This window comes from Alligator sinensis, unplaced genomic scaffold, assembly GCF_000455745.1.
Source record: "Alligator sinensis unplaced genomic scaffold, ASM45574v1 scaffold563_1, whole genome shotgun sequence".
NCBI lineage: Eukaryota > Metazoa > Chordata > Crocodylia > Alligatoridae > Alligator > Alligator sinensis.
The window spans coordinates 463,634-475,355 of record NW_005842524.1 but is presented as its reverse complement, the minus strand read 5'-3'; the positions used below and the strand labels follow the sequence as shown (position 1 = coordinate 475,355).

At 47.0% G+C, this 11,722-nt stretch overlaps 1 protein-coding gene across 1 annotated transcript in view; it reads right to left on the bottom strand.

Moving 5' to 3' along the window:
• Window positions 1-11,722, bottom strand: part of LOC102384709 (arylsulfatase J) — a 102,021-nt gene that overhangs the window by 86,058 nt on the left and 4,241 nt on the right. Inside the window, exon 2 of the mRNA XM_025213362.1 lies at window positions 10,066-10,119. Coding sequence (XP_025069147.1) covers window positions 10,066-10,119 — 54 coding nt within the window. The remainder of the gene's footprint in view (window positions 1-10,065; window positions 10,120-11,722) is intronic.

The following is an 11,722-nucleotide window of genomic DNA, read 5'->3' as shown; positions in this document are numbered from 1 at the left end:
GGCCCGCGCCGGCCGGTGCTGGCCGCCTCCAGGGCACCGGCAGCGCGGGAGGGCTGCCCCGCTCGCAGCTCAGCCTCGCTCCTCTTCCCCGGCCCCGGCCCCGGCAGCTCTCTCCTCTCCCTTCCTCCCCTTCTTCCCTGGCAGTCCCAGCTCCCTCGGCTCGGCCGGGGGCGGGGGAGTCTCCGCACCGCTTCCCCCGCCTCGCCTCGCCTCTCCCCGCACACAGGGGCAGGTTCCCCCCACTTGTCCCCGGCTCTGAAGGGAAGAGAGAAAGGGACTAGGGGCCTGCTCCTCACTAGGCCGGATGAATGCGCAGGCACACGAGGCACATGCCTAGGGCCCTAAGTGAAGAAGGGGCCCATTTGTGCTTATTTTACATATTGTTTTACATGCCAGTCTTCAAAAAGCCCTGGATCCGAGCAGTCTTTGTGGCCCAAAGGCAGGGGGGTTGGACCTGATGATCTAAGGTACTTTCCAGATCCTAACGACTATGAAATTAAGTATTGAGTGATATATATATCACTATCACTCAGTACTTGTGGGACCCTGCTTAATACTGATATCTAGATATATCTTTGGATCAATATGTAGATCGAGAGAGAGCTCAATATCTATAGCTATCTAGATATCTATAACTATAGATATATATCAGTATTAAGTAGGGTCCCTCAAGTTTGTTTGCTTGGGGCCCACTAAAGTGTTAATCTGGCTCTGCTCCCAACACTGTGGGGGCAGATACAAGTTACAGAAGACACTTTCTTTTGAAACGTTATCTGCACCCTCATGCAATGAGGCATTTGCGACGCGTAGGGGGTGCACGCGGGTGCATGTGCACCCTGTGAGTGTGATGGTGAACTGCCTACAAAAAGGTGCCTGCGGGCGGTCACTGCTCGCCACCCTCCCCCCTCGCTGCCAACACCGCTGGCAGCGTCTGTGGGCGGTCCGTGATCACTGCTGGCCGCCACTGCTGACTGTGTCTGTGGGTGGTCACTGACCACTGGTTGGTGCTCACCGCCACCCCCTGCCCTGCCTCTGACAGCAACACAGCTGCCTGCAGGAGCTCCCCACTTAGCACTGCCATGCTCCCATCACCAACAGCAGTGTTGCCACCTGCTGGAGCTCGCCATGGCCCCACCAGCCTCCAGGGGCATGTGGCATTCATGCAATGAGGGTTCAGATTTTTACCCCATCAGCCATTTTGAAGTGGTCTGCAGCCATTCACTTGTGTTTGGCCACGGTTATAGACCGCTTTCTGTGTTTAGACTGAGTGAAAAAAAAAATGTCACTTCTGTGTGCCCCCTCAAACAGCAGCTGAACATGAGGATCCCCCCTCCCTGCCAACTCCTGTCCGGCCTTGCTGACCACTTGCTCTTCTCAGCAGTCCTGGTGCCAGCTCTCTGGGCAGGACATTCCTGGCAGCCAACTCAGCGTGGCATCTTTTGTTGTGATTTCTTCCCCCACAACTCTTCCCCTTTGAAAACAAGCCCAAGCAAATCTGGTGGGTTTGATCTGATCCCAACTCCACTTTTCCAGAGGTTTCATAGTCATTTTTCTTCCCCCCCACCCCAAATATTGATTGTTTGCAGTACTTCAGGAATCACCACAGGGGAAAAAAATAACCCTGGAAACTATGAACATGCAGGCTTTCTTTTCAACCACAAACCAGCCCCATTTATTACTACCCCTTTTAATTCTGGTGCCAGTAGAACAAATTCCTGGAATATACATTTTTTATGTATTAGAAATGTTTGAAAAGTTGGTTTCAAATCTATGTATGCAGCAGTTTATGTCACATAAAACATCACGTTTCCCCCTTTTTTGGGTGATATACTGTGCTCTAAAACCTTTAAAAACAGTGAAGCATGCTGAAACTGAACATTCATGCATGGATAAGTTAAATTGAAGCAAATGTGGTGGTTTGACTTATCTAACATGAGTCACCAGGACATGAACAAGGTTACTCAAACTAAATTACTTATTAACTCTTAACTACCCGAAAGGAACACCACCTAAAATCCATCACCCTTCTGAAGCACTGCTGGAGCCTTTCTTTGCACTGCGCAGAAGCTCAAAGAAGCAGCACTAGGAGCTAGAGGTACAGCATTCTTCCCAGAGAAATATTTCAACTAACAGGAATGTTCCCACCATATTTTGAAGAAAATGAGGCTTTTTCTCCCATGAGTGTTGAAAACCCAACCTATTCTATGAAGCATTCCTTCTACATTAGACCACAAACTGCTCTTTTGACCTAATATTATATACTGAATATCTTTTTAGAGAACGTGATTATTGGAGTAATATTTTCCCTATGTGTTTGGCACATCTTCCCTACTGTAAAACTATATAATATTATACAATGTATGTAATATTATACAAGGAACTTGGTGATCTATTATAATCATATTGTTTATGGCTTTAAGGATGACCCTACTGATTGTACTCTTCTGGCATCTATTTTTTCCACTGCCCAGTACCAGGAGCTTCAGGGGAAGGTGCAAAGAAAGCCAGAAATTAACTGTCCTTGTAATCATACAAAGTTTCTTCCTACCCAATAGATGTGTCTACGCGTTCATTAACATGCCTTAGTTACTGTGCATTTAGTTTAGTACCTATAATAAGTACCTCTAATAGAATGCACAGTAACTAGAGTTACTGCACAGTATTGTTGGCACATGGTTTTTCAGTGATGCTTACTGTGCATTAGCTTAAAAACTCTGCGCAGTAGGCTATTAGCATGCTATACTACTGTGCAGTTTTATTAGGTTAATGCACAGTAAGCATCTCATGTACACGTGCCCATTATCAATTTATGTTTGTATTAAGCTTAGACGCATCTGAGCTTAAGCCCTTAATTTTCTTTTAAGGTAATCTGGTGTAACTGCCTAAACAGAGATTTTGCTTGGTCAATTGCCTGGACAGACATAATTTAATATATAGCAACATTTGGTGTCATGTAGCTGGACAGAAATTAAAAGAATGCCATCTTAAAAGAATTTTAAGTGGGGCCAAAATGTAAATGATATAAAAAGAAATTTTTATAAAACCTAAAACCAAACAGAAATGTTTCCACTATCAAATTTCCAGTGAAAACAATTCTTTTAAAACAAATAAACATTCTACTGCAAGAGTAAGAACCTGAAAGTGAAACTATGCGGGCATCTACACAGGTGCTTTGGGGTGGAGGAGAGAAGGGGGTGGCGCTTTAGTTAGAGCAGTTGTGAGAGCTGCTTTAATTAAAGCACCCACAGCATCATGTGTATTCAGCATCCCATGCTTCAAAATGGCTGGGAGGGTGCTTTGACTAAAGCTCATTCAATGAGCTTTAGTTAAAACACCCCCACCACCATTTTGAAAAGCGGGGACACTGAATAGACCTGATATGAAGGCTGCTGGAGCACGCTAATTAGCATACTCCAGAAGACTCGATTAATCTGAGGTCCGTCATGGGTATAGGTGCCCAAATCTACAACCTAAGGGTTTGCCTATTATGTGGCAAAGTTTCACAGGTATAATTATACAGAGTAAAATTAGTGGAATTTATACCAGTATAATTCAGGTAGGGGGTTGGACTAGACAACCTCTGGAGGTCCCTTCCAGCCCTACTTCTCTATGACTCTATAAATCCCTGTAACAGGTAGCCTATGGCTCCTATTACTTAGAGAGGAAAAGTAAGGACAAATAGAGCCCAGATTGACAAAACGAGGGCTAGCTATAAAGAGATAGGCAGCCAGAGCCCAGGAATGGGAAGTGCCTATTGCTCTGCTAATAGTACAGCAATAGTACAGTAGTTGAATAACCCAGGGGTGACACATAGGGGGTGCACACGCACCCCCTACAGAAAAGCACCGACGACACTATCAGTGGCACCTGCGGGCAGTCGCCTCTGGCCACCCTGCTGCCAACACCCCTGGTGGTGTCTGCAGGCAGTCTGCGATCCCTGCTGGCCACTGCTGATGCTGCTGACGGTGGCTGTGGGTGGTCGCTGATCTTTGGTCGGCGCTTGCCACCCCCCGCTGCTGACAGTGCCGGCAGTGTCTACAGGAGCTCCCCTGCTTACTGCCACCATGCTCCTGTCACTCGTACCACCACCGCCACTGTGCCTCCCCAGCCGCTGTGGGCACGAGTCGTTCGTGGAATAACCTGTGTGAAAAGCAAGAAACAAACTGCAGGGCTGGCAGATTCCTTGCAGTAACACAAGACACAGACTTATGTGGGAGATAAGGGAAGGCTAATACACAGTAGGTCTGCATTAGGTCTGCTGCTATAGGCTATGTTGAAGGCCAGTAAGCCAAACTCATTAGGAAACACCTACAGACTTCCCAGGGAGTCACCTGACTGGAAGGGAGTAGGGCTCTGCTGGCATATAAGACAGGGCCAGGTCCAGAGCCAGAGCAGTCAGTCTGGCCCTAGAAGCTGAAGGGAAAGGAGCTTTGCAGTAAGATACTTGCAGATGAGAGCTTGATAGAGATCCTGCTATCCCTGAGATATACCGGTAAGGAGCTGAGGGCTAGCAGGGGGACGAGACTCTGTAGGGGCAGGGATTTCAGATATCCATTGTGCTTAGAGGACTCAGTTACAGCCAATGAGCTGGTATGTTGGTTTGTGTTTTAACTGGTAATTTGGGTGGGACCAGAAAGTAGTGAGAGGAAATCCCAGTAGTGCCAGCAAGGCACATGAGGCTTGATAGTGCTGGGAGGGCAGGGTAAGTGGTAGTACAGCAGCTGAGATGGGTTGAGCCAGGGCCAGGGGCCCACAGCCTTGGAGGAGCAAATACAGGGCTAGCGAGACCCCACAGCCCAGAAGGGCCAACTATGGGGCTAGGGAGAGCCCACAGACCAGGTGGGGCAGAAAAGACTCTAGCAAGAGCCCATCACCTGAAGGTGGGGTAGAAATGATGATAGAGAAGGTACAGCGCAGGAGAAGTAGAGTTTAACAAAAGACTGAACTGTCAAAGAAGTGTGGATGAGAGACTGGGGCCTAGGGCCCAAGGAACTGGTTGACTGTTACACTTGTGAGGCATGAGCATAGCTACAGGAGAGGTTGGAGGCTGTAATTAGTCCATAAGGCAATGGATGTCCAGTGGTGGGGCATGGCACATGCAGGCCAAGAGGACCCACCTAGTGGAAAAGATAGACTGAGAGCAGAGGAGTTTGAGAGGAATGTTGGGGTAACATGGTAGGCTACAGGCTCACTCTAAGGCCCCCTTTCCAATTTAGAGACCTTAAACCCAGTATGTGCAACCCCCGGCATGTGTGCCACAGCATGGCACATGAGACCATTTTCCTTGACACACCACAGCTGACCCGGACTCTGGGCAGCTTCTGTCAGTGCAACCCTGGTTCCCCCACCACCATCCACCCAGAGGCACGTAGTATGTGGGTGCCACCACCGTGGAGCTGGTGCCAGGGCTGCAGAGCCTTGCACAACTGTTTGAAGCCTTCCAGCTACCTGCTACAGCTGCCCAGAGCCTGAGCCAGCTGTGGAAGGCAGCTGGGAAGCTATGAACAGCTGCGCTGGGCTCTGGAGTCCCAGCACTGGCTCTGTGGTGGTGGTAGGTGCACGCATGGCTTGCAGTGCATGGTGGGGCAGGGGCTGGGGCAGTGCAACCCCAGTCTCTCCCCCACTGTTCACCTGGAGGCATGTGTGCAGCCACCACCAGCAATGAGAATCGGGTCCCTTGTGGTTCCTCCATCTCTGGCACCCCAAGTTGAAGAGTGAGTGGAGGTTGGGGTGATTTTGGCACTCCGGCTACAAACATTACTGACCTCTGCCTTAGAGGGGGTCAGAAGCCAAGTTGCCACCAGAGGGCATGATAGCCACCTCTGGGGTGCTGGACTTGTTACAGTCCCTATGTGGATACTTATTCCAGAATAAGAAAAGCTTTTTCCATTTTAGTTTAAATCCCTGTTAGAGAATCAAGTATAATTTTTTCTATTTGGAGAAACACTAAGAGAAATACAAAAAGTCAGCACAAAACATAAAACAAATGTAAATGGGGATTAAAGTATTATTTTGCCTCTAATTATCTAAGGGTATAGACAAATAACTGTTATAAGAAGGATTAAAAGAGACAAAAAATTGTCACTTGGCTAAATAGGATTTATAGTTCATTATACAATGACCGGGCCTAACAGCACTATATTCATAGACTTTTCAAAGATTGTAAGGCTGGAAGGGACCTTGGAAGATCATAATGTCCAGCCCCCTGCACCAAGCAAGAAAGATAACTGGGGGTCAGGTGACCCCAACAAGGTGACTGTCTACTTTAGTCTCCTCTTGAAGATTTCTAGGGTAGGTGATTGTACCACCTCTGGAGGGAGCTAATGTTGAGCCTGAATCAATCTTCTAGGAGTTTGTGGCCATTACTCCTGGTTTTCCCCTTGGGTGCTCTGGTGAACAGCTGCTCACTGAGCCCTTGATGTACTCCCCTAGTGTAGTGGTAAGCTGCTACCAGGTCCCCTCTCAGCCTTCTTTTCCTCAGGCTGAAGAGTCCCAGATCCATCAGCCTTTCTTCGTATAGCTTGCTGTGTGTCGCCCGGGTACACCCGGGGGGTATGCCTTGTCCTCTGATGACAGTGGTGGTGGTCAGGCAGAGTGCTGAGGAAAGGGTCAGCTACTAGAGCGGCTTCCTCCCCTCTCTATAGAGCTAGGCCGAAACCAAATACTTAACTATGTACAATTTATTACAAGAATAAATATAGACACTAATATAAAACATAGAATATTTACAAGGCTTAACATATAATACTATATATAATATTCCACAATTCACATATGCCAAATATGAACCAAATAACTTACAACCTATACAACACAATTAACACATAGGGATATTAACCTATATAACCCAAGTAAATTCACAATAATATTTCTTTAAACCTTCACAAATAATGATACCAATATATACAGTGAGGCATTAAAACACATAAACTATATACATCTCCTTAAAGAATACCCCTAGCTATATAGCCCTTAACACAACAGCAACCTCAAAATAGGGAGTGCACTCAGCACCTCCCCAAGGGGTTTCCCTGAAGCCCCTCCCCTTTAGGGCCCTAGGATGTGGACATGCCCCTCCCACAATGGAGGGTGGAGGTGGCAGACCCTCCTCACCCATGTCAGCCTCCTCTGCAGGGGCCGCTTCCCCAGTAACTCATGCTTCCTCTGTGGAGAAGACAAGGCTTGTCCCCTGGTGACTGATCCTGCAAGAGCCTCTCCCCAGTGGTGCCTTCAGCTCTCCTCAATGGCCCGGTGCCCCACACTGGGCAGCCCAGGGCTCTTTCTCTCTCATGGGGGCCAAGCCCTTGCAGGCTCTGACTCCCCAGTCTCACACTGGGGGTTCTTTACTTTCCCGGGCCCTGCTCTGGGCACCAGGGCTCTTTTAGTTAAAGGTGGAGCTGCACTGCAGGGCTCCGGTCACTCAGCCTAGTGATGGGGGCTAATGTGAGCAGCTGCAAGCTGCTTCCAAAGCGGTTTCTCCATGCACCGACCTGCACACTGGGTGAGGCCCAAGCAGCCACGAGCTGCTCCCAGGGCAGATTCTCCATGCGCTGACCTGCGCACCGGGTGAGGCCTGAGCAGCCGCGAGCTGCACCCAGGGCGGACTCTTCGTGTGCCGACCCGCACACTATGTGGAGCCTGAGCAGCCTCGAGCTGCTTCTGGGGCCAGCTCCTCACGTGCCGACCCATGCACCGCTGAAGTTCAGGCGGGGTCCCGAGGATGGATGTCTCTGGAACTCTCTCTCCTCACTGTCCCTCGTCGTCTCTCCCCAGCTTGCCGAGCACGCTCCCCTTTTATACTCTTCAGGGGCTCCACCCCCCAAGTTCTCTGGACCTGGCTGCCGCAGTTCTGATTCAGGTCCAGCTGCTCTTTCCCCCCTCCATTTGGAAAAGGGCATGGTAGTGCTTCTTTTTGCTGTCTCTGGACTGGTGGATGAGCTCCACCAATCAAACAGCAGATCCTCGAGCCTGGGACTCTACCCAAGCCCTGAAAAGGTAAGCCTGATACATGTGTAAGACTCTGATCATACAGGTGGCTCTTTTTTGGACTCTCTCAAACTTGTCCATGTCCTTGTTAAAGCGCGGTGCTCAGAACTGGTTGCAGTACTTCAGCTGCAGTCTCACCAGTGCTGAGTAGAACGGAAGACTCACCTCATTGGTTTTGCTGGCGATGCATCAATTGATGCATGCCAGAGTATTATTTGCCCTGCTGGTACAGCATTGCACTGCCAGCTCATATTCATACTGTGGTCTATTATTACCTCGAGGTTTCTTTCATTCATGGTGCTAGTCAGTTTGGTGCTGCTAAGCCTGTAGGTGTGTTGGAGATTGTTCGTCCTGAGCTGGAGCATTTTACATTTCTCGACGTTGAACTTCATCAGATTCTGATCCACCTAAGTTGCTAGCTATACATGATACATGCCAGTTTAAGAATAGTTTAAGAGTAGGCAAAGATCAGAATCAAATTCTATTTCTTAAATTTTATCATTGTTTAAGCAAAACACAATGTCACATGTCCAATTTTTTACGTTCATTAACAAGAGTTATAGCACAACCTGATTTATCCAAAGTATTCAGAACATCCAAAATATGTGATAAACAGGGTGCTGGCTAACCAGGATCCTTACTGAATAAACAATTAATGCAACTGAACAGAATAGAATAAGAGATTCAAATAAGAAGGTGTTTGAGTTTTAACTGTTTGAATAAATGGATTTTACTCTTATGTGCATTTGTAATGGCAATTATCTTTGGATAATGACCTATTGGCAAGCAAGAAGAGAACACGCCTTTCTATTTTCTTTTCCTGCCTTATCATAGTGACTGCCTTAGCAGTACAAAGCTGTTTTGCTCATCATCACCCAGACACAAATAAAAACATTGAGTGGCGGTCACTGTCAGAGGTCTAAAAACCTGGCTTCTGTTTCTCTGCATGCTTGATAAAACTGCCACTTCCTGCAAAATAGACTTGTGTCAGCACAGCACAACATTGACTTTATTGTAAAGATGTTTGGCTCTGAGGAGGCGGGGGGGGGGAAACACTTTTCTGAATATGTCACTTTAGAAGTTCTTTGGAGTCACTATATTTGTAAGAATGAATTATGCGATCTAAGCAGGATTCTCAGTGAAGCTGGAACAAAAGGAGAGTGAAAGTTGTAGCAAATATTTTACCCTTAAGAAAAAGAAATGTTAAACTTTCACAGAAAACTGAATTTAAGGGTAATGTATTGGTGAGCACTTAAGTACAGTAACTGAAGTACTATTTAATGGTTACTTTATAGGAAGGCATCTTCAAGCTGTGCTCCTGGCATCATCAGGTTGTAAATTTGACTTAACTGGCACATAAAAGATCACCTCAGTGGAAAGGCTCTTCTGTCAGGGAGCTCTTAATGACTCAGCCTTCCTTCCCTGAAGTAGTAAGGGGAGTAATTGGGGGGAAAATCACACATTTGCAGGTGTGCTAGCATCATGGCAGCAGTCACTGTTGCACCTATGCTTCCTATTACCCCAAATCCCTGGCTGCCTTGTTACACCTTTGTGCAACTGTGTACCCAACTTCATGATAATCATTGTACCTGTTGCAGCTTCTTTCTTGACAGTGCAGAGACATGGCCATGCCCAAAATAGGACCAAGAAAAAGAATTAAGTCACAATTGCAATTTTCTTGCCACTGGACTTCTGCCGGACTAGTACTATTAACACTTTGGTCACCTTGTGCACAATATATTGTAAAACATATCCACAGCTAGGTAATCTATTTTTTTGTTCATAACAAACATTTATTACTACATATTATTTTTAAGTATAGTTGTATAATATTGTTGCTGTTACAAGACTAATAATGTAAATTACTACAAGTACTATCATTACTCATATAACATTAATACTAGCTAGATAAATTGCTAGTATGGGCTATCAGTCCAATTCTGAATGGTTAAAACTGACTGCATGTAACAGAGCCAAAAAAGCAGGTGGGCTGAGAATTCAGTCTGTGCTTCACTGATTGTGGGCTGTACAATAGGTTTGGCCAGTCTGCTATCTAACCTCTTCATTCCTGAGATGTACCTTTGACACATATGCAAACTCTGGAGAAAATGGCTTCACAAAATGCAGGCCAACCTAAAAAATATCAAAATTGTTAGACCAAAGCCTATTATAGCCTCTATGTTAATAAAGAGAGCAAGAATAATATAGTAAGGCTAGATTCTGATTTTAGATTCTGAAGAAAGGCCGGACTACTAACAGCAGCAACTCAGGCATAACCCTGGGAAACCTTGCAACTCAGAGACATTCCCCTGACTTACAGTCCCTCTTCAGTTTCCTCCATGGTCCCAGGGGCTAATTATTTGCTGCTGAGGGAGATAAGAGGGAATTTGTGATTTTAAAATATTTCCACAAATGGTTTTATTCTTTTGTGCAGACACAATAGAACGTTCAAAGTTTGGAGTTACATGTAAGCCTGTTTCCCCAACAGGGAGGCTAGGGACAGACATTACACACAAACCTGATTTAAACCTTTAACAGAACAGATGTTCAGTGCACATAAACCAGTTTCAAAGTGGCTGAAACTGGTTTAAGATAAACCTGGTTGAATGTAGTATTAGACTTAACTGATTTGGGTCAAACCAGTTTATGCAATGTCTGCCCCAGACCCTTTCTTGGTTTAAGTTAAACCAGAGTCCTCCAGCATCCCAGATACTTTGCAGCCCTGGGCTGGGCTGTGTTCTCTGCTCCAGAGGACAGGGCTGGCCCCGCCCCTCTGCTCCCTACCCAGAGCTCCAGTTAAGACTGCAGGCACAGCAGTGTCTGCCTGGCTTCCCTCTGCACCCCTCCCTTCATTGCTCAGACAGGGATCCCCCCACCTACCTCCCATCTCTCACAGCATGGACCCCAGCCCCATGGACCTTACACATGTGGTGTGCTAGCTAATGCTGAAAGAGGTGTGTGTGTATGCATGTGTGTGTGTCTAATTTCACTGGGCCAGGCAGACAGAACATTGTCTGCTTAGGGCATTTTGGAGCTAATCAGCAGGTCATCTGGTAATGTCCCTCCATTCCTTCTTTGGAAAAAGCTGTTAAAGAAGAACTTTAACTAATGAGAGATGCTTTTGTTTTCTTGATGGGCTGATAGACGCTGTGTTATCAGCTCCCTGCTGGCACCCTTACCTGTTAGGTTTGCAGGCAGTAAAGAAGTAGGGACAGGGAGATTGAAAAGCTCAGTATCATCAACAGATGCATGCATGGCATGCCCCCCACCCCCCTTTGTCTCAGTGTGCTAGCCAGGGGCTAGGGTGTGGCAACACTCTCATCCTTTGAGCAACAAACAGGGAAAAGCCTAGGATTGTGCAGGCAGGGTAGGGGTTTTAAATCCTTCCCTAATCAGAATGTCCTGCAGGGGCCTGGCCACACCCCACCTCAGCTCAGTACCGTACAAGGGAAGGGAGGGCTGCTCTAGCACTCCTCAGCGTCTAGCCTGAGCCACAGCAGGCATGTGCCTGAATTTCGTTTGTCCAGAGGGAATGTCTGAACAGTTGCAAACTGGTTCAACCTAGGCAGGTTAGAGTAACCTGCAAAGATTGAATCAATTCAGGCTCAGGCTTTTTGAATGTCTGTCCCTAGCTGGAAAGAACACACCTTCATATTTTCTTGCTCTGCGTTACCATTACTACACTGGCCGGCTGGTCAAAAGGGGAAGCCAAACCTTACCTCTTCTGGTGAGGGAG